Raw genomic sequence first — 24,019 nt, forward strand, 5'->3', positions numbered from 1 at the left:
AAAGAAAGAAGGCGTGGAAGAAAAATAATAAAAGCCCGCTGAAAAGAAAGAAGGCGGTGGCAAGAAATGATGAATACTCGCTGAAAAGAAAGGAGGCGAGGAGAAGAGTGACAGAATGTTCCCAACAAGAGTGATGTGTGATGTCTAAGTGTTCTCATAAAATGAGTCCGTGTTTAGTGTCTGGGCGAAGCCAACGTTGTTGCTCCGTGAGTTTAATCCACCTTGTCAATGTCAAGTGATCTTGATTCCCATGTGCCCTCGGGAGCACGCCCATGCCATACGATATTTCCGTCCCAAGTTCGACGACCTTGTGATTCCCATTTGCCATCTTTTGGCGCCGGAACGGCCAATTTACATTTCTACCCCCAACAGTCAATAATTAAATTAAAACTCGTGCACACTTAGGGTTTTATTTTCCTTTTTTGTTTTACGGTAGCGGGCTACGCCCACGTTGTTTACGAGTCATACAGAGTGTCTGTGTCGTATTTCATGCTCACCCATCAAGGTTCGATTTCAAAAATTTCAAAATGCCGAAAATTTCAAAATTTCAAAAACTTTTTGCGAATCGTGGATAGATGATCCAAGTAGTAGAATATTTGCGGGTCGATGGCCCAATCATTCAAAATGCTCAAAATTCAATTTTCGGGTCGATGGCCCAATCATTCAAAATTTTCCAATTCAATTTTTGAAGGGTCGATGACCCAACATTCCAAGTGATGTCAAATTCACAATTCGGGTCGATGACCCAATTATTCAAAATTTTCAAATTCAGTTTTCGGGTCGATGACCCAATCTTTCGAATGACCCAATTTTAAGATCGATGATCCAAATGTGCTTATGTGATGATTATTGCTAGTACGTTTTTGTGTTTCAAATGTAGCAGGATATGCTTCAACTGGGGGCTCTAAAGTCTTCGACTTTAGAGCCATTGCAAATCGGGGCTCGAAGCCGTTGGCTTCGAGACCATTATCAAGATCTAAAGGATGACATCCACCAAGAATTCAATTCGATACAAGAGTATGAAATGGAAGAATTCCGTAGTCGAAAGCAAATGATGCAAGCGGCGGCAACCTCCCGGAAAGTCCGTCCCATTTGGACACCGCCAAACAGATGATAAGCTTTGGGCAAGTGTCAACAGATGAATTTCGGACAAGTGCCAGCAGATGATAAATTTTGGGCAAATGTTAGCAGATGATGAATTTTGGACAAATGCCAGCAGATGATAAACTTTGGGCATGTGTCAGCAGTTGCCGAACTACGACGCGGGTTTGATTCCGTCAGAAACGGATACGTAGGCGCCTGAGGATAAGGCTCAACCCACCATATATGCATTTTATGGGTCAACGACCAACGACGATAATTCGACACAACAAAAGCAAGAGTCAATCCTCAGCGAAGTTTCAGGTATGATCTCTTCTTATGGCTGGCGAGCTTATATACGCAAGTCTAATGGACTATAAACGACCCGCAGAATCCTCAGGTCGAGAGGGACCTGGGGTATACTTTGACTTTCGCCTTATCCAAGCCTCACCAAAGTGGGGGCTCAGAGATACCCGTATCCGTCGATATTGGAATTTATAGAGAACCCGACAAACACCCGATGATGATAGGACACATGTATTTATTTAGTTGTCACTGTCATTATTTGGGTTCGTTTTACGATGTAGAATGAGCGTTGTCGACGGAGTATTTTAATTTAAATGATATTTAAATTAAAGTCTTTTTTAAGGTGATTTCAATTTATTTTATTTTATTTTGAATTTATTTTCTCAAGTTTATTTTATTGAAAATAAAATAAATATTTGATTTGAAAAATCATTTTATGAGTATTTGATTTGAAAAATCATTTATTTTAATGTGTTAATTGATTTGAAAAATCGATTTTAAAAGCGAAGAAAACTCGTTTTGAACATGTGTTTTGAAGCTCGATTAAAGCTCGGTTTTTGAGCCCGTTTTCTTTACGAATTGGCACGAATCTCGAGTACATTAACCAACCTAGACCACTACCCATCCAACCCCAGTTCGAACCCCATAACCATGACCCAAATCCCGTCCCAAATCACCCACAACAGCCCGCAAAACACCAAGCAGCCCCCCTGTTTTGCAGCTCAATCCCGAGCCCAAAACCCGTTCCAAATACCACCAACACCCGTACCCATTAACCCTAACCCATACCCTAATATCCTACCCATATTACCTTACCTTAACCACCAAGAAAACCCCCCATACGAACCCTAGAAAACCCCCCAAAAGCTGCTGGACAGCAGCTATGCTCAGCCGAGCCCGTCTGCCTCTCCTCCCTTTTACCCTACTTTAACTCCCTATAAATACCCACCCTTCATCATACATTCATTCCTCTAAGTTCTCCATACATACAACCGTCACTTACAAGATTTAAACTCCAGAAACAAACCCTAATTGCCTCTCAAAAACCCTCCACAAAACCGACTTGCAAACTGAAACAGTTTGTGTGTCCTCTTCGAAAAACAATTCGTTCCTCCATCAAACCTCCATCAAAATTCGAGTTTCTTGTTCCAAGTTAACCATACAACATCCATCTACACATTAGACAAAGATTTACGAACCAAATTGCCCTTGAGAGTACACAAAATCCCTCGAAAAACAGAGTGTTATACACTCTGTTTTCGCGGCTTTTTCCTGTCTGTCCAGTTCTGTTTGTGCTCGTTTTTCGTGACCAATAACTCAAAACGAGCAGGGGTTGCTTTAAGATCTCTGTTCTCCTCTCTTTCTAGTTTTCAAAACATCTTTTAAATCGAATTTTCATCGTGAAACGAGAGAGAAATCGCTGTTTGAAAGTTGCTGTCCAGATTCGATAAAAACGTGTTGTTTGCTTTGTTTCTTCGTCGACGACGGCCTCTCGAGATAAAATCTACCATCGATTACGACCCAAGACGGTGTCAACGATACATGTAGGTTGAGGGTGCATCAAATCCTTTTCTTTCTCCCTTTTATTTCGTTTTTTTATGTTTGTTTTTTTTTTGTTTGTTTTTGTTTGTTTATCGTTTGTTCTAATTAACTACGAAACTAGTTTAGTCCGAATATGAGTTAAATTACCACCATGAACACCCGCGTTGACTTGAGATGGGAAAGAAACCGCTACATCAGTCGGTCGTACACCCCCGTCTCATTTACATATCCTCGTGTTCAAGGTAGGGTATTAATAAAACAAATTTTAACTTCGTTCTTCGCTTTTGACATCTCCTCTTCTCTCGTATGATTCGACCCATCTTAGGACCCGTCACATGTTAGTATGACCTCTGATTGTTAACATATAACTCATTTAGATGACATTAGATCAATTTGATAACCTAATTAGACACATTAGGGTACATCGACATAGCTTTAAAAACCGATTAACAATTCTGTAACTTAATGAACGCATCTCTCTCTTTCACCTAATTTCTCGCTAGTATAAGAGTGCGTGATTAGCACCTTCTTATTAACACTCGATGAGTTAACTTAATTAGCAACTTGACCTAATTTGACCCCTTTTAGGCCGTGTAGAATACACCTTTGCGCGACATCCTTCCAATCGATCAACGTTGTTTCTAATTCGTTTTCTAACTTGTTTCCTATCCCGTTTCGCAATCAATCGATCTAACTAATGAACCCGACCTAGGACTTAGGGTTGGACGTGGCTTTAGGCCGTGAGGCTTGGCCGTGTCCTTTGGTTTTTTCTTGTTTCGTTTGTTTTGCAACGTTCGTTCTTTATTTGTTTTGTCGCTTGTAATTTATCGTTTGTTATCGAGTTGTAATTTTCGAGTTAGCTTTCTTTTATCGAGTCAAAACCTCTTTCAAAACCTTAGTCTTGTTTGGTTAGATGGTTGTGCCCCAATGCATGTAGGAGCGTAGTAAATCGAATGTTGTTTAAAGCAACATGGCCCGATTTATGCTAATGCATGCTTTGGTGTGTGACCCAATGTCTAACTCGATGAGATTAAGTGAAAGCACACATCACGAGGAGTGACCCAAGGCCGTGAGTCATGTGAGCCGTGGGTCACCCCTTTGTGCACGTTTTTCTAGGTCGAATGGCCGTGTAATGTGTCATGTACGGTGTTGTATATAGCGATTGTATTTAGATCGAGTTGTATCTTTAATTCCTCGTTGTGTCGGCATGAAATGCCTGGGTTGTAATAGGGTAGATCCCAACGGCTCCCCCATTCCCATCAAGCCTTGTTTGTTTGCTTTACATGTTGTTAGATCAATCAACCCACATGCTAAATTACAACTTTGACAAAGTTAGTTTAGTTGCATCTAAAACGACATAGAAATTGTTGTCACATGTTAGGGTTTTGAAAACGATGTTTGCATATCATACATCGTAGTAGCTATGCCCTTGTTTGAAATCCGATACTTGACTTAGTGGAGGCCGTTATTGACGGGCGGGGTTAGGTGTCCTTATGGGCTTCCTAACACGTACCCTCACCCCTTACTCAAGATCTATGGTTTGTGGATCTGTCTAAATACCATTGGATTACGAGAGTCATTCAAATCGAGTGATATAGGGTACAAGTCTTTATCTTTAATCACTCGTAGTCGATTGGCTTTATGCTTTTCGATGAAAGGTGTAAAGTTGATTTGAACGGTTCCAAGTTCCCAAAAAACTTGGTGGCGACTCTAATATGTCTTAATTCGATTCGAAAGAACCTCGAGTCGATTATGCCTAGTGTGGGTCCCGCGGACGCAGTTCCCGAGGGCCTTGTCCACAGCGGTGCGTACATGAGGAGGGCTCGCCAGCCGCGGTGCGTTGTAAGGTTCGCCGGCCGTGGCACGTAATAAGGCTCGCCGGCCATGGTGCGTATATAAGGAGGGCTCGCCAGCCGCGGTGCGTACATGAGGAGGGCTCGCCAGCCGCGGTGCATAGTAAGGCTCGCCAGCCATGGCGCGTAGTAAGGCTCGCCAGCCATGACGCGTAGTAAGGCTCGCCAGCCATGGTGCGTACATGAGGAGGGATCGCCAGCCGCGGTGCGTTGTAAGGCTCGCCAACCATGGTGCGTTGTAAGGCTCGCCAACCATGGTGCGTTGTAAGGCTTGCCAGCTATGGCGCGTAGTAAGGCTTGCCAGCCATGGCGCGTAGTAAGGCTCGCCAGCCATGGCAGGGTCGGTTGATCGACCGTGAGAATAGCCGTGTTGGATGGGCTTGTTTTGAAATAGCGGACTTTTGATGCCGCCGTGGAAATAGTGAATTTTGAATTTCACTATTATTGTTTTTGAAGTGACGGTTTATGCTGCCGCCGTTAACATTTGAAGGAATAGTGAATTTTGAATTTCACTATTTGTTTTTGAAGTGACGGTTTATGTTGCCGCCGTTGACATTTGAAGAAATAGTGAATTTGAATTTCACTATTATGTTTTTGAAGTGACGATTTATGTTGCCGCCGTTGACATTTGAAGGAATAGTGAATTTTGAATTTTCACTATTATTTTTGAAATGACGGTTTTAATTGCCGTTGTCTGAATTTTGAAGAAATAGTGAATTTTGAATTTTCACTATTATTTTTGTAACGACGGTTTTAATTGCCGTTGTCTGAATTTTGAAGAAATAGTGAATTTTGAATTTTCAGTATTATTTTTGAAATGACGGTTTTAATTCCCGTCGTTTGAATTAAGGTTTGTTATGAGAAATTGGGTAAAGCCCAAAGTTTCGCTGAATGAAGCAGGGAGCACCCCATTGAGGCACGAGCTACTTGGCGAGGTAAGGGGGCTTCCCTATTTTCTGTAAAAGACGCGAGAATGGATTGCTCGTCATTCTCACTTCGTCTTCTTCATCCTCTCGACAAAACCCAAACAAATCGCCATTGTTGGTCTTCTTGCTTGCTTGAGTTCGTGCCATCATCAACATGTCATCTCAAGGTATGTATTTCCTCTTGAATCCATTTGAATTTGTTGGTCTTTTTTATTGATTGAATTAGGGCGAAATTTGATACCCTTAAAATCGATTTGGGCGTTTTTGATTGAGCCTATTTCGAGTGAAATTGATGATTGCACTAGGTTAGAAACCGGTTTAGGAGTATAAGGGTGCTTTTAGTTTGCATTTTGGTCCCCGTTTACGTCCCCTTATGCTCGAAAAACGTGAGTAAGGTGGAGGAACCGTCTCAATTCACAATGCCAAGTTTATTTGCTTGAATAGTGTGCCCTACTAAGTTGCATTGTATTCAGGGAAGGACGTGTTTGCCATTTTGGACCTTTGTTGGGTATTATGGGCAAAATTGAAACTTTTACCCTTTGTGACGGTCTTATGTCAGACAAAATAAGTGTCTGTTTGGGCTTGAATTGAGTCAGTTTGCCTTGAAATGGGCCTTATTGGTAGTTTAGGTCGCTTTGAGATGTGGTAAAATCACGTTGCCTCATTGTGGTCGTATTTTGAAATTTTGACCGGTTTGCGCTCAAATTGGCGTAGAAATTGCCTTTTTGAGTTGTAGAAAATACCCCATTGCATTAGAAACGTATTTTGGGTTGTTGTTGGCGGACCTTATATGGGTCCTGAGGTGCCATTTTTGTTGTGGTTGTTGTTTTGACTCGTCTTTTTCTTGAAAACAAGGGCAAGTCGTTTTTTGTGCGTTTTTTGTAAATTGTTTTGTTTGGTTGGGTTTGGGCGGGATTACCCTTGTTCTGCTTTGCAGGTTTTTTTTGGATTTGTCCATTTTATGCCGTCGTAATGCCGAAATTTCGGCTGACGTTCTTTGATTGCCTTTGGTTGTAGGGGGGGGGGCATTCAGGACCTACGGGGTCTGTCGTTGAGGCATTGGAGGAGGAGGATGATCCGGGAGGAGGAGAGACGACTGTTTTTTTGTTACAGGCTTGGTTGCGCTTCTCCCTGGCGGCCTTTGCCCGGCCATTGATCGGTTATCGATCGTTGGTCGTTATCTGCAGAGGTTCGGATGTCCGATGTGTGGGGTTCAATACGGGTGTGTTATCCCACGTTGCCGCTTTTGATCGTCGCTGAGTTCTGGTGATTGGGGTTCAATATCGGGGTAGCGTCCGGTGTCATGGTCCCCTTTCATCCTTGAATTCTGATGATTGGAGGTCAACGTCAAGATAACGTGCTGAGTTATGATCCTTGGTTGTCGTGTCGTCCGAAGTCTGCCAGGCATCATTTTTCCTTTTGTCGCAGAGCAGGAATGTGGTACTGCCGTCACGGTAGCCACCTCTGCTTCTGTTGTTACTCATTTCCTTTCTTGATTGGAAGGATGGGGAGTGTTTAGTTCGGTAGGTGGCGGGTAGCCCCCAACTTGTTGTCTTGGGCTAGTGTCTGTATGATAAATGTCTGTACCGGATCCTGTTTGTATGGTCAGTCGTTTGCATCAAACGTGTGTCGATGTATTTTGCGTGAGGTGATTTGTATATATGTGTTTTTGGATTGTGGTTCATTTTGTGATTTTGGCTTTTTTGTGTTATGTTTTGGAGGAGCGCTGTCGGCTGTCAATTCTCCTTTTGTTTCGCGCTAGTTCTTGCATCGTTAGTGTAGAAAACAGGCAACATGTAGCACATATGCATAAACGCAAACACGTAGAAAGTATTTCAAAGCGAAATTAATCACGGTGGCTCAAAGTTAAAATTAAAATTCGAAATTCGAAATGATATTTTAAAAATTCCGCGACAAGTCGTCACGTTTGGATTTCTCAAAAGGATTGATTTTAAAATTGAGCAATTAACTCATGTCTTGAATTAAATTGCATCGAAATTGTTGAAATTGATTTGTGACTCGAAAAAATTCAAACTCAAACCGCCAGGGGTGAATTTTAGAATAGATTTTTTTTGAGTGTATTTGATTTTTGATTTTTGTGAGATCAAGACTCGGATTTGTGAGTGCTTGAATTTTAAGGAAAACTGATGTCGTGTTATCGATTTTCGATTTTATTTTTGCTGGAAAAAGCGCGAAAAAGCGATTTTTTTTTGGAATTTCGATTGACATAGAAACGATCCGTCGCGGATCGGGGCGACTAGCCCTTCCCCCTTTTTAAAAAAAGAAAGAAAAATCCGTATGCTTAAAACTGCGTCATGGAAACCGTGTCGGATTTCGTAAAACGCGAAAACAAGGAAATGTGAGTGTAAGAAAACATAAAATGTCCTGGATCACCCTAAAGAGGCGCGAGCATTCCGGCGGGAGGTTTGAGGTGTCAGGAGAAAACACAACTTGAAAGGAAAATTCAAGGTGGGAATCCTGAGAACAGGCCCAAAGAGGCGCGAACTACTTGGCGATAAGAAGCAGCTCTCCCTTTTTTCTGAAAAACGCGCTGATTGTTTTGTATAAATAGTGATGTTTGTGCTTCATTATTTCATCATCCGGAACACGAAAAACATCTCTACAAAACCTCTTCTTCTTCCACAAAAATATTTCATGGATGCCTTTGAGAATGCGTTGCGACAATGGTGCCGGGATTTGTCGCCTCCCGAAAAGTATCAACTCGTTTGCATGGGAGTTGGTCAATTGTTGGTGCTCCGTAAATTCAAGGTGCAATCCTAATTTCTGGAAGCATGCTCTCGGTTCTGGGATTCGAAACATCACGTTTTCGCTTTCCCGAAAGGTGAAATTTGTCCTCTTGCCGAAGAAGTTGGAGCCATTGGCGGGTGGCCGGGTTGTGTTCCGGTGCTTCCTCCGACTCGGTTGTGTTATAAGGAGAAATTATGTTCTATGTTGGGCTTGTCAACAAGCCAAGTTAACTTCCTCCTTGCTCCTCATGGTGTAGATATGTTGGCTCTTATCAACATTTTCTCAAACCGATTGGATGCCAATGTTTCGGAGGTGGCTAGGAGATGGGCTCTTGCCTTTTGCCTTGTCCATGTATACCTCTTTGTTGATGCTTTGAAGAAGGAGGGGCCAAAATGCTATGGTAGCATGACCCTCGTGCATGTGGTTGAGCAAATGGAGCATGGTAGGGATCCATCATGGTTGGTGCTCGCCGAGATTATCCAAGCCTTGGATAAGAAGGGCTCTTGTGTAGAAGCTCCCTTGTTTGGATCTCCAAGGATTCTCCAAGTGTGGCTATTGGAGAGGCTAAGGTATGTAGAGCCTCCGGTTGATTCTTCTTATTATTCCTTCCATCACCTTAATATGAGGAAGAAGTTGTACTCGGATAGTTTTGCTTCCATTGAGGCCTATTGGGCCGCGAGATTGGCGGAGGAGGGTGGTCCTCACATCCGTTGGGTGGTGCCATGGTGGCACTTGAGGTCCTTCACGGGGTTGTCCGTTTCGGGTGTTAGTAATCGTTCTTTGATGGTGGTGGGTTTGAAGGTTGCTTCCTTCATTTATCCCGAGAGACTCATGAGGCAAATGGGGTGTCAACAAAAGGTGCCCGCTCAAGATACCCTTGTCCAAGAGAATGTTTTTCAGAACTCCGAGCTTGTGGAGGTCTTCGAAAGACGGTGGGCCACTCGGCCGCTTTGGGAGGTACCGAACCCCGTTGCCATGACATGGGTGACTCCAGCTTATGTCAAGTGGTCAAGAGCTTCAACCTTGGAGGAGAGGTCCAAATCCCGTAAGGACGAGGTTGTTGACTTGAAATATCGAGAGGTTGGCAAGGCCAACCGTGCCTTCTTTGAGGATTATGTTGATGGAGTTAGCCCGGATGTGATGAGGTCACCAAAGAGGAGAAGCTCGGGTCCCAAAAATGTAGTGGGCCGTGCATGGGCTTGTTTTGGGCCGAACATGGGGTCTTGCAATAGATCGGAGGCCGTCGCCGTTGTAGATCCGTTCTGAGGAGGAAGCCCGTGCTAGGCGGTCCAACAGGAAGAACAAGGGGAAGATGTACCTCGAGGGAAAAGGCAAGGGTAGAATGGAAGAATGAAGACCTCCATTACACACTTTATTATTATGTTGTATTATTGTTGTGAGTTTTTTATTATGTTGTACTAGCTATGTATTGTGTGTTTTGTGCTAGTTTTATTATGTGAGGTATCTTAGTCGACACTTTAGCTTTGACAAGTTGTAGACTCGTCGAGCTTTATTTGTTGTTGAAATTGTAATCCCTCCCATTATTAATTAAATAAGAGGATTGCTCGTGTCAAACTGTGAATGCTTGTTTCTTCCATCCTTTTTGTAAAGGCAATTCGGTTTGAATCGTCCTAAATATTTGCACTCGGGAAGGTGGGATTTTTGTAGGAAGGGAGAAAGGCTTCTTTTTTGTATTTTGTGGGAAAGGGAATGCTCTTTCCCTATTTTTTTTTGATGGGGATGATATTTGTGATGTTTTTTTGATTATGGGGATGTTTTTTTTTATTATGGGGATGGTTGTATCCTTCTTGTGTAACAAAGGACTGCCTACGTATTTACCTGAAGAGGTAAAATCAAACCATGATCGTAGTTCGAAATGTTTTGTAAATTTGATTGGGTTTTGTGGTTGTATCCCTCATTTATAAGAGGGACTGCCTACGTATTCACCTGAAGAGGTGAAATCAAACCATGCTCGTAGTTCAGAGGTTTTTTGTTTAGTGCAAATGGATGTTACCTTTGACAGATAAAAGGGCATTCGAAACGGGCAAGGTGCCGCAACTTAGACTCGATAAAACATACAACTTCAAATTAGAATGCGTTGAGGAACTTGATTTGAAAAGGGTTAAGGTGGTTGCTAGTTGTAAAACTAGGGTTAAGTCGTTGGTTGCTACGGTTTAAGGGTAGTATTTCTTGAGTTGGTCTAGTTTGGTCGGGTTTGTAAAATCCTCCCCGTCTAGGTCACTCAGTCTCACTGCGCCCCCCGAAAGTATTTTCTTGACCAGGTATGGCCCGGCCCAGTTGGGTTTGAATTTTCCCCTCGGATCGACGGGTAGTGGTGCTCGAACCGACTTGAGGACCAAGTCGCCCTCCTGGATGTTCCTGGGTTTAACCTTCTTGTTGAATGCTCGTTGTATACGTCGTTGGTATAGCTGGACGTTGTGCAAGGCATTGAGCTGCCGCTCGTCTAGAAGAGTGAGTTGCTCGTACCTTCGACGGATCCATTCCACCTCAGGGACTTGACTCTCCAGTAGGATGCGTAGAGAAGGGACCTCTAACTCTACCGATTGAACCGCCTCCATACCGTATGCTAGGTAGAAGGGTGTGGTGCCTGTTGGTGTTCGAATGGAGGTTCGGTATCCCCAAAGTGCGAATGGGAGTTTGCTCGGCCAATCGCGGTAGTTGTCTTGCATTTTCTTGATAATGGTGACAAGAGTTTTGTTAGCCGCCTCCACCGCTCCGTTGGTTTGGGGACGGTAGGGGGATGATCGATGTCGTTTGATCTTGTATTTGTCCATCAAGGTCTGTGTTTCCGCCCGAAAGTGAGAGCCTTAATCGCTGATGATTTCATGGGGTACCCCATATCGGCAGATGATGTTGTTCTGGATGAACTTGGCCACTTGGTTGGCGGTCAAGACTGCATATGACTGTGCTTCCACCCATTTGGTGAAATAGTCAATGGCGACGAGGACGAAACAATGCCCCTTGGTGCCTATCGGGTTGAGTTTCCCGATGATGTCGATGCCCCAGGTTGAGAAAGGCCAGGGTGATGTCATGGTGTATAAAATGGATGGTGGTATATGTTATATGTTGGTGAAGATTTGGCAATTGTGGCAATGTTTGACGTAGTTACGGCAATCGGCTTCCATGGTGGTTCAGTAGTAGCCTAGCTGCATGATCTTTTGGGTAAGCATCATTGCGCTCATGTGAGGGCCACATTCTCCGTCGTGGACCTCTCTCATGACTTTTTTGGCTTTATGATGGACAATGCAAAGGAGGAGAATCCCTTGGGATGTTCTTTTGTATAATTGATCTTGGTTCATCACGAATTATGATGCAAGTAAACGGATGGCTCTTTGTCCTCTTGGATCAGAGTTAAGAGGGAATTCGTTTTTGGTTTTGTAGTTGAGGATGGCTTGGTACCAGGGTTTATCATGGTTTTCCTCGTCGTTGTTAATGGCGCAAATGTGAGCTGGAAAGCTCATTCTCTCGACACATAGGGGCATTGATGTCATGTCGTCAGGTATGTTGACGATCGCGGAAAGTTGTGCTAGGGCATCAGCAAATTGATTTTCCTCTCGCGGCAGGTGGAAGTAGTCGACTTGGTCGAAGAACCCGACCTCTTGATTGATTTTCGCTCGGTAGGGAGCTAAGCTGTCATTTCAGATTTTCCATGATCCGGAAACCTGATTGATGATGAGCGAGGAATCGCTGTGGACCCTCAATCTCTTGATGCCAAGTGTTATGGCTACTTGTAGACCGATGAGGCATGCTTTATATTTAGCGGCATTGTTGGTGACGACAAAGTCTAGCTTGACCGAGATCGAAACATGTTTACCCTCTGATGATATTAGAAGGATTCCTACCCCGAAGCCTCTCAGGTTAGATGCGCCGTCGAAGTATAGGTCCCATGCCTCGGAGTCGGCACAAAGGATGTCCTCGTTAGGAAGTGACCATGTGTCGGTCGTAGGATCCTCGTTGACGGGATTTTCTGCTAGGAAATCAGCGACTGCCCTTCCCTTGATAACTTGAGGGGTACAAACTTGAGATCAAACTTGGATAGCATGAGTGTCCACCTAGACAGCCTTCCGTTTAGTACGGGTTTTTCGAAGATATACTTGACCGGGTCCATCTTGGAATAGATGTGGACCGTGTAGCTGAGCATATAATGTCGCAACTTCTTTGTTGACCATACTAGGGCAAGGCATGTCTTTTCCAGTTGGGTGTACCTTGTCTCGTACTCAATGAACTTTTTGCTGATGTAGTAGATGGCTCATTCTTCACCCTCGACTGTTTGTGCTAGCATTGCTCCCATAGCTGTGTCGGTGACAGTCAGGTATAAGGATAAAAGAATCCCTTGTTGAGGTGGCATGAGGACAAGAGGTTTGGATAGGATCTCCTTTATCTTGTCGAAGGCCTTTTGGCAGTCGTCGTCCCAATCGGTGTGATCGGAGGCGCGAAGTTTCTTGAATATTGGTTCACAAATAATGGTGAGCTTGGCTATGAAGCGGCTGATGTATTGAACCTGACCGAGAAATCCCCGAATCTCCTTCTCGTTCTTAGGCTGAGGCATTTGTTGAAGGGCTTTGATTTTGGTTGGATCAATCTCAATGCCTCTTTTGCTGACGACATGTCCCAAGATTTCCGGAGGTGACCCCGAATGCACATTTTTAAGGATATAGCCTCATGTTATATTTCCGCAGACGAGCGAAGAATTTCCGGAGGGCGTTGATATGGCCGTCCCGCTCTCTTGACTTGACAATCATATCATCGACATATACCTCTACCTCGTTGTGCATCATATCATGTAGGAGAATGGTAGCGGTTCTTTGATAGGTTGCCCCGACATTGATGAGGCCGAAGGGCATGACCGTGTAGCAATATGTACCCCACTGTGTAGTGAATACAGTCTTGTGCATGTCTTCCTCAACCATTTTGATCTGGATGTACCCAGCATACCCGTCCATGAATGATAGAAGGGTGTGCTTTGCGGTGTTATCCACCAAAATGTCAACATGTGGCAAAGGGAAGTCGTCCTTTGGACTTGCCTTATTCAGATCCCTGAATTCAACGCAAACCCGAATTCTCCCGTCTTTCTTCGGTACAGGAACAATGTTGGCCACCCAGTCGGAGTACTCCGACACTTTGACGAAACAAGCCTTGAACTGTTTATTCACTTCTTCTTTGATTTTCAGGGCCCATTCAGGACACATCCGGCGTAGTTTTTGCTTCATGGGTTTAGCTCCGGGCTTAATGGGTATCCGGTGCTCGGCAATTTCCCTGTCGATCCCAGGCATATCTCTGTAGGACCAGGCGAATATGTCCTTGTATTCGTGTAGGAGGTCAATGAACTGTTGTCTTTCTGAGGGGTCAAGGGTTGTCCCTATCCTAAGTTCTTGAGGTGTGTTATCGGTTCCTACGTTAATAGGTTCGGTCTCCTCAATGATGGAGGTCCTGGTTTCCCATTTGTCAAGTTCTTTGGCTAAGTGAGGTGGGTAGTCACTCAAGTCAAATTCCTCATAGTCATTCGGAATTGCATTGCAGTTAAATTGAGACGAGTCATAAGCAAAATTAGCGTTCATTAAGTTGACACGAGCGAAAAGCTCGGACAGGACAGACATCTCATGGTCGGTCAGAGGCGACACAGCAGAGGAGGTGGCCTCTAGAATAGGCTCCAGGTTGTCAGCTTCCATGGGAGTGGGGATGACCCTAGTAGACTCGGCCTCGAAAGCAGCCACAAGCTTGTGATAAAACAGCGAGAAGGGGACCTTGACTGGGACATCAGAAGTGCTAGGAGCTAAGACAGACTCAGACTCAGACTCAGACTCAGATTCTTCTTCACTTCCCTCTTTGAACATAGGGCCTTCTCCAGTTGTGATCCTGAGAATGCGGCCGTGGCGATCGGTCCACTTGACGGTTTTCCTCCAGCCCTGTGTAGCTTTCTCCGGGTCAGTGTCAGAGATCAAGGCGGTGGGGTCAAATTAGTTGTCCCTTAGAGCAGTATTGATGATGTCCTCATAGTCGAGGTGCTTGATGTTATCCTCTCCAAAGAGGAGAGTGACAGCTTGTCCGTCGAGGCATGGGGACGACTTGGACTCGGTTGATGCAGCTTCGGTGTTATTGGGGATGAAGTAGCAGTCCTAGAAGACTTCTACACTCGGGTACCTGACCTTGGTCACAGAGTCATAGATTGGCTCAGGGAAGCCATGATAGAGCTCGGACTCTCCCGCGGGGACAAAGTATCCATTGAGGGTCAAATGATAGGGACGGAGGATAACTCCGTGCTTCTTGCGCTTTCGAACTAGGAGGTTCATCTCATGGATATCTTCATCGGTAGGTTCATAGCCCAACCCAAAGGGGATGTTGGGGACCTTAGCCTGTTTCAAGGGAGGCAAGGTGTTCTTCAGCGGATTGAGGGGTAAACCCGGGAAGTAACCCTGGCGCATAAGAATGCGGTTGACTGTGAGGTTGGCAAATGGGTCACAATCAAAGGGTGCTGATTCATCAGTCATGGCGTTCACAGCTTGGAATCCCTATATTTAGTTCTCATTCTCCTCAATGGCTTGGGAGGTCATTCCGTTTTTCATGACGGATTTGATCGAGGAAGCAGGAATCGTGATCGTTTTCCCGTTGAAGAGGACCCTGATTTTCTGATGGAGGGTAGAAGTAACTGCCTTGACGACATGAATCCATGGACGTCCCAGAAGCATATTGAAGGAGGCGTCGATGTCGACCATTTGAAAACTGGTTTGCCTTTTCAGTGGCCCGGTTGCGACGGTTAGAGTGATAAGCCCTGCGACCTTACGATGAGTGTCGTCATAAGCGCGTACTCCTTGATTGGTTGGGACTAAATCAACTTCTTTGATACCTAGTTTGTGAGCCGTTTTGAGGGGAATGACATTTATCGTGGATCCGTCATCCACAAGAACCATAGGCACATTCTTTTTTAGGCACTGTACGGTGATGTATAGGGCCAGGTTGTGGTTGGCTCCGAAGGGAGGGATATCTTCATCAGAGAAGATGACCGGGTTGCTCAAATCAGGGACATCCCTTGTCATGTGTGCCACCACTTCTTCCGGGGAGGAGGTAGAGGGCACAGTTAGTTTCCCCAAGGCTTGTAGTAGAGCTTGTCGATGCTCGAAGGACGTGGAGATCGGTTGCCAAATTGAAATTTCGGCTTTTGCTTTCTGCAGTTGTTTGAGGATCGAATTCTCGGGAGCCTTGGGTTGAGTGTCCATGTCCGGGATAACTTGGTCATTCGTTATTGGAGCGACCGTTGAATTGTTCGGGTTTTGGTAGAGGCGTCCGGATCGGGTAAGATGACCGATCTCTTTCGCCAGCTTCACTTTCCCTGGGACAATATAGACATCTTCAACATCATCTCTCCAGATACCATTGATTTCGGGATCCTGAGGGTACCTTGGAGAGGTATTCCTCGGTGGGTAGTTTTTGTGAGGGACATTTTTGTGAGGGACATTTTTGTGAGGGTAGTTTTTGTGAGGGTAGTTTTTTGTGATTATTGTGAGATGTGTGCCAGAATGGTCGCGGGAGAAATCCATCCTGGTGAGGGTAGTTTTGGGTGCTTGGGGGACCCTCCCTCGGACGTGGTGTTGGAGGATTGAAAATCAATCGGAGGTTGGCATCGTCAAGTCGGGTAATCCTTTCGGAGAGACTAGCTATAGCTTCCTCTACTTGTTGGAACATGGCAAGCATAGTTGCGGCGCTGAACATAAATACCCCGTCCAAGGGATCCTTCCCCAAGGCATTCATCTCCTCATCAATTGGTAAGATGAGGTGTGAGCAGTCCAAGGTTGGCTCATCATTTGAGATAGTATGGATTCCCAAAGGGTTTGTTTTGTTGTTCGTTTAGTTGGTGGAGGCAAAGGCAATTCCCCTTTCTCGTGGCTCGCACTCTTTTTTTTTCATTTTGCCCGGAGTGCCCTTTCGGGTTTTCACTCCGGCCTCGGCCACTTTCCCACTTTTGCCTAGGATGCCCTTTCGGGTTTTCATCCTAGCCGGGTTTTTCTTTTTCTTTTCTTTTTTTTTCTTCTTCTTTTTTTTTTCTTTTTTTTCTCTTTTTTTTGAATTGAAATACGATGCATGAAATAAATATATTACAAAATATACATGATGTTACCAACTCATGCCCACCCCACACTTAAATCTTCACTTTGTCCCCAAAGTGTGAGGTGAACACCCTAAACTCACTCAAGAGTGTGAGCTTGAGGCACCTCCATGTTCCGGAGGTCCTCCCCTTCTTCTTGATTCTCTTCTTCTCCGAAATCTAGCCATTTAGGCTCTTGTTTCATTCACTTGAATCTCACCATAACCTTGGTATTGGGTGGGGAATTGTTGCATGTGTTGTGCATTCATGTCCGCCACCATATAAAAATTTGCGTTTTGGACATAACGCATCTCCTCCAAATCCTCTTGGTAGTGGTGGTAGCGGTTTTCGGTGATTCCCCACCGGGCATTCTCCGTGAGTTGCATTTGAGAGAGAGTGGACTCAAGGTTTGTGACACGGTTGGTGATATCCGATTGCCATGTTTGGAAAGCCGGGTAGTTGAATTGAGGTGCCATAAAAGGATGTTGTTGTGCCTGTGGCATTTGAGGTGGAGTGAAGTGGGGCTCATCAAAAGGAGCATTTGGCATGGGTTCATCAAAAGGTGCATCATCATGTGGCATGTCACCATAAGTTAGGGCTCCCCCCACTTGTGGTTGCTCTCCACCTTCATCATTATTGGGTTCAACTACTTGGGCTCTATCAACCCAAAGGTCCACAAACATGTCGTCGGGAGGCATATAAAAGTCTTGTGCACTCCCCCAAACCAAGGGTGAGTTGGGGGGACGGGGTAAGTACATGTAGTACTTGTAGTTTTGGCCTCCCATGCACCAAATTACCAAGGGGGTGATTTTGTCTACAACCTCAAGCATGTGTGCTATTCCCAAGTATTTGTAGTCCATGAGACCACTACCGTCAAGTTCATAAGCATTAGGTGGAAATGGTACACCCGTCTTTGCCACAATCATCTCAATCATACCCCCAATGAAAATGGTCCCCTTTGGTTCTTTTCTAACTCAAGGCAACCGCTCACAAATAACTCAACCCAATCCGGTATTCCTCTCCCCTCCGGGGTCATGGACCATAGGCATTGTATTTAAGGGAAGTTCATATTGGTGGTTTCTGTCATGACCAAAAAGTTTGTGTTTATGTGGCGGCTCAAGAGTCGCAAAACTGGGTTTGGAAGGGTTGTGTTCTTTGAGTTTCCATGCCTCACATCCCCCGTAATATCATTCCAAAATGCACTCATCTTTTTCTTGTCAAGGGGTTCTTTGATAGGGGCTTTGGTAATATGGAGGGCCTCTTTTACTTCGTCATAAGTCAATGTGTGGGTAAGTCGGCATGCCCGGAAATTGATCCCCGGGGGTCTTATCCCTTCCCAACTTCACTCTCTCTAAAGAAGAAAGAAATTCTAAGGTAACACCTCTTCGGGTGTGTGAGGCAATGTTAATTTAAGATTCAAGCCCGACCTTCTCTAGGAGCATTCGGGTCATGGGAAGCATTCCCAACCCGATAAGAACATTTTGATCAAGAAATTTGGTTTGTGCTACGGTTGACACCGAATCAAACTTTTTCCAATTTGTGAGGGCTTTGTCTCGGAGGCCCTCCTTGCCCGAGTACTGATTATCGTCAAAAGCCGAGGCTCCCTTGGGTCCTTGTGAGGAGGAAGCCTCGGCAGCTTTACTTTTTCCCATTGTACAACAATTTTTTTCATAGAAGACATAATTTTGCAAAGGATTTTTGGTTAAGGCAAAAGAACAAACACCTAATATGCACTAAAGGGATGATGTGATAATTAGTTGTTTGTTGAAAGTAAAACACCTCACAAGTTTAGAAATTGTTTAGGGACAAATTACAACACAAATAAACAACCAAATTCCGATTGAACCAAACAAATTTTCGAAATCAAGTTAACTATGAATGACAAGAATAAGAATAAGGTTTATACCTCCCTTTGATTCTCGTTTGTGTTGTTGGATGATGAATATTACCCAAGAATGCTTCAATTCGTCCCTTTTAACCAATTTGTAAACCCAGAAATCTTCAAATCTCGAATCAAACGAAACCCTAGGTCGAAGTTTTGTGACCGAATGTTGATTTTTCTGCAATTACCTTGCCCAAATTGATGTTGGGTAATGAAAACTGATGAATCTTGAAGGTTAATTGCTTGAATTTGATGATTTGTGAAGGATTAAATGAGTGTTTTTGAGGGGGGTTAGGGTTAGTATGAAGAGAGAGGATGAATATGAAAAGAATTGGGGAAGAACAATTGAAAGGCTCGAAGGAAATTAAGCTGAAAATAGGTGATTTCTGATTTATCGCACGGTGCGAAAAATTGGTCCAGAAAACTCGCACCGTGCGAGTTTGCTGCTGGAAACGCCCTTTTTGTTGTTTAATTCTTCAATCTAGCCAATTCTTTTACACATAATTCTTCCTTCTTTTCTTCACATATGCCCTTGGGTTGGTAACCTATACACTAAAACACACATTAAAATATCCTAGCATGCCAAAACATTGATGAAAATGAAAATGATTTAATTTATAATGCAAGAATTAAATGATGCAATTAAATTAAACATGGAAAAATGCAATGAAAACAATGAAATGCGGAATTTAAATATGCAAGGGAAGAAATATTTACAAACTTTTGCCGTTTATTTAACATCGATGGCTCGACAAAGTTGCATCTTCATTAATTTGCATAAATTGGATCAACAAGGTGGAGTGTTCCCACTTCACCCATTTCAATTCCCTCATGATAGTGCTTGAGCCTTTGACCATTCACTTTCAAAACTTTCCCGGACTTTAAGCATTTGATCTCGATTGCTCCATATGGAAAAAAACGAAACACTTCATATGGTCCCATCCATCTAGACCTCAATTTCCCCGAGAAAAGTCTAAACCGATTTTGAAAGAGTAAGACTTTCTCTCCCACTTGAAACACTCTTCTCGAAATCATGTTATCGTGCCATGCTCTTGTTCTTGCCTTGTAAATGGAAGCATTTTCATAAGCATCATTCCGAATCTCTTCCAATTCTTGAAGTTGGAGTTTCCTATGAAGTCCCGCTTCACTCATTTGCAAGTTGAATGTCTTGACCGCCCAATAAGCTCTATGCTCAACCTCCACGGGTAGATGACACGGTTTCCTAAAAAGTAAGCGGTAAGGTGACATCCCGATTGGTGTTTTCTAGGTCGTGCGATATGCCCACAAAGCATCATCCAACCTCAAACTCCAATCCTTGCGGTCGGGATTCACCGTCTTCTCAAGGATAGCCTTAATCTCCCTATTAGAAACCTCGGCTTGACCGTTGGTTTGAGGGTGATAGGCGGTTTATACTTTATGAATTACCCCATACTTTTTGAGTAGAGCTCCAATGGCTTTGTTGCAAAAGTGAGTTCCACGGTCGCTTATCAAGGCCTTTGGGAAACCAAATCGAGAAAAGATGTTGGTTTTGACGAATTCTCCAACTACCTTTGCATCATCGGTCTTGGTGGCTTTAGCCTCCACCCACTTGGAGACGTAGTCGACCGCCAAAAGTATATAAATGTTACCACAAGATGCGGGAAATGATCCCATGAAGTCAATACCCCACATATCAAATATCTCACAATAAATCATGGGCGTTTGTGGCATTTCTCCTCTTCTTGAAATGTTGCCAACTCTTTGGCATCTATCACATGTCTTCACCAAAGCATGAGCATCCCGGAATAGTGTGGGCCAAAAGAAACCACTTTCCAAGACTTTCCCAGCCGTTTTCTTGGCTCCAAAATGCCCACCACAAGCATATTCGTGACAAAATTTAAGAATTGGAATGATTTCGGTATCCGGGACACGTCTCCTAATGACTTGGTCAGCACAAAACTTCCAAAGGTATGGGTCATCCCACACATAATATTTAGCATCACTCTTGATCTTATCCCGTTGGGGGCGAGAAAGACCCTTTGGAAACTCTTGTAAGACCAAGAAGTTGACTATATGGGCATGCCATGGCTCAATGGAAGACAATGCTAGAAGTGTGTCATCCGGAAAGGAGGCTTGTATTAGTGATTCCAAGACTTCTTGAGACTTCTCTTGCACAATTCTACTTAGGCGATCCGCCACCGTGTTAGTTGTGCCCTTCTTGTCTTTGAGCTTAACGTCAAACTCACTCAAGAGTAATACCCATCGCATCAAACGGGGCATGGATTCTTTCTTGTTCACCAAATGCCTTAAGGCGGCATGATCCGTGAAGATGATGAACTTGGCTCCAAGAATATAAGGTCGAAATTTCTCCAAAGCAAACACTACCGCAAGGAATTCTTTCTCGGTAGTGGTATAGTTTCTTTGAGCTTCATTCATCATTGTCGATGCATATTGAATAATATGAGGTGCTCTTCGTACCCTTTGGCCAAGTACCGCGCCAAGGGCATAATTACTCGCGTCCGACATTATCTCAAATGGTTCATTCCAATTGGGAGGTTGAATTATAGGTGCTGAAATAAGCTTCTCCTTGAGCATATCAAAAGCTTCCTTGCATTCTTCACTCATGATAAATTCACAATCCTTTTGAAGTAGCTTGTATAAAGGAGCGGCAATCTTGGAAAAATCCTTGATAAAACGCTGGTAGAACCCGGCGTGACCTAAGAAAGATCTCACTTCACGCACATTAGTAGGATAAGGCAAGGTGCGAATGGTATCGACCTTGGCCTTATCAACCTCAATCCCCCTAGAGGAGACCACATGTCCCAATACTATTCCTTCATCAACCATGAAATGACATTTCTCATGGTTGAGAACGAGGTTGGTGTCAATACATCTTTGCAAGACCCAAGTGAGATGACTCAAACAATCCTCAAAAGATTGGCCATGGACGGTAAAATCGTCCATAAATACTTCAATAAAGTCCTCCACATGATCCGAAAAGATGCTCATCATGCACCTTTCGAACGTTCCCGGTGCATTACAAAGACCGAAAGGCATCTTTCTATAGGTAAACGTTCCAAAGGGACATGTGAAAGTTGTTTTTGTTTGGTCCTCGGGTGCAATTGGAATTTGAAAGTAACCCGAGTAGCCATCCAAAAAACAATAAAAAGCTTTTCCCGCTAACCTCTCCAACATTTGATCCATTAAGGGAAGCGGGAAGTGATCTTTTCGAGTCACGGCATTGAGCCTACGGTAGTCGATACATACTCGCCACCCATTTTGAACTCGAGTGGGAATCAAAACACCTTCATGATTCTCGATTACCGTTAGCCCGGATTTCTTTGGGACAACTTGGGTTGGACTAACCCATTGACTATCGGATATAGGATAGATCATACCTACATGAAGGAGTTTGAGTACCTCCTTCTTCACAATATCCATCATTGGAGGGTTCAAACGCCTTTGTGGTTGGCGAACGGGCTTTGCTTCATGTTCAAGAAGAATCCGGTGCATGCATAAAGTGGAACTAATGCCTTTGATGTCGGCCATTGTCCACCCAATTGCTTCCTTGTGTTGCTTAAGAACTCGGATGAGAGCCTCTTCTTGCTCACGAGAAAGATTGCTTGAAATAATTACCGGTAAAGTTTCTTCATCTCCTAGAAAAGCATACTTCAAGTGGCTTGGTAGGGGCTTCATTTCAACAATAGGAGCCTTGACAATAGAAGAAACGGGTTTCTCCTTCGGTAGCTCTTCTAACAAATTGGAAGAAAGGAAGCAAAATTCCTGGACAAGGGCAAACTCGCACGGTGTGAGTTCTGGGCCCTGAAAACTCGCACGGTGCGAGTTCCCTGCTGCCTTCCGGATTTCTTCCTTTTTTTCCCACTCTTCCATTGTTGGATTTTCCTCTAATTCTTTGATTGTTTCCTGCAAATTACAAGACAAAGCATACCACATATCCTCTCCAACCAATCTATTAGTCAAAACAACATCTAATGTGTCAATCTTACACAATTCATACACGGTTTGCACAAGTGGTTCAAAAATTTCAAGAAAACACAAATTAAAGAGGAAGTCTCGGTTGAGTATTTCATTGCCTCATGTATGCTATACTCAATCTTTTTCCCTTCAAATTCCATTGTAAGGCGTCCACTAGAGACATCAATCTTGGTGTTGGAAGTTCTCATGAAAGGCCTTCCCAACAAAATGGGAGTTGAGACTTTCTCGGGTTCCATTTTAATTACATAGAAGTCGACGGGGAAAAGCATATCCCCCACCTTCACCAAGACATCTTCAACAATTCCCTTAGGATAGATATCGGACCTATCGGCCAGAGAAATGACCGTACGAGTCGGTTTCAAAGGTCCTAACTTGAGAGACTCATAAAGGTAAGTGGGCAAGACATTAATACATGCACCTAAATCAAGCATAGCATGTTGAAAATCCAAGTCACCAATTTTGCAAGGGATGGTGAACATGCCCGGATCACTACATTTTTGTGGCAAACGTTTTTGAATCATTGCCGACACATGTTCACTAGCCCTTTCCTTTTTCATGCTTTTGCCTTGTTGGTCCTCTTAGTAGTGCACAACTCTTTCAAAAACTTTGCATGCTTGGGCACACTGCTAAGAAGATAAAGAAGTGGAATGTTTACCTCCACTTTACGAAAGATATCGTAAAGGTTTGAAGTCTTCTTGTCAATTATCCTTGTGTCATTCAAAGCACTTGGAAATGGAGCTTGTGGCTCGTATTCCGGAAGCGGTTCATTGATCCTCACTTGTTGAGGTGTAGATGCTTCCCCATGTTCCACTACCACTTCAATTTCATCTTCAACTACATCCTCCACTTCATGAACAATAGGAAGTGGTCTTGTTTTCTTAGGAGCCTTGGGTGTAACACTACGGATTTTCTTTGGAGCCTACTCGACCGAGTAGAGCCTACTCGGCCGAGTAGTGCTCTGAGTGCGTGTTATTTCGGTTCTGCCGAGGAATACTCGGCCGAGTATAGTGAATACTCGACCGAGTATTGGACACTCGGCCGAGTATGCACTTACTCGACCGAGTGTCCGGTTTGGCGAAGTTATATTTTGACGGTTTGATTAAGGAGTGATTAGGGTATTTTATATTTCCGCGTCAGTTTCTAATATCATTTTTCACAGCATTATCATTTCTACGTTACCCTAATCATACCCAAATCATTCCCTAATCCTTCCATTGAGCATTTCGTAGCATCTTTGTGTGGATAATTGCGGTGATTCTTGCGTATAAGTTCTTGTTGCACTGTTGGTAAGTTCTATCTTTGTAATTATTGCATCTTTTTGGGTTACTGTACATTTATATGGGAAGGGGATGTTGGGAATTGTACAAAGTGTAATTGTGTTGTATGATCATTGTATAGGAGAAGACTTCGTAGAGGAGCCTTTTTGATTGTCCGTGTTGCATACTACTATGATTGCTAAGGTAGGGTTTCCCTACTCAGTTTACTGTGCTTTACATGACATGTTGTTGTAATTATCGTTGTCTGTTGATCATCGTAGTATGGAGATTGTTGTGACAATGTTGGTGTGAGGGGATTGAGATGACAGTAATGTCATGTGATTGTGATT

The 24,019-nt window shown here is 43.8% G+C and overlaps 1 protein-coding gene across 1 annotated transcript; it reads right to left on the minus strand.

The window, feature by feature from the left end:
• Positions 1-19,206: 19,206 nt before the first annotated feature.
• Positions 19,207-19,686, minus strand: LOC141630615 (uncharacterized). Its single transcript, XM_074443400.1, has one exon. It carries the CDS (start codon positions 19,684-19,686, stop codon positions 19,207-19,209), a length of 480 nt encoding a protein of 159 aa, XP_074299501.1.
• Between the last annotated feature and the right edge of the window lie 4,333 nt (positions 19,687-24,019).

Source organism: Silene latifolia, chromosome Y, assembly GCF_048544455.1.
Source record: "Silene latifolia isolate original U9 population chromosome Y, ASM4854445v1, whole genome shotgun sequence".
NCBI lineage: Eukaryota > Viridiplantae > Streptophyta > Magnoliopsida > Caryophyllales > Caryophyllaceae > Silene > Silene latifolia.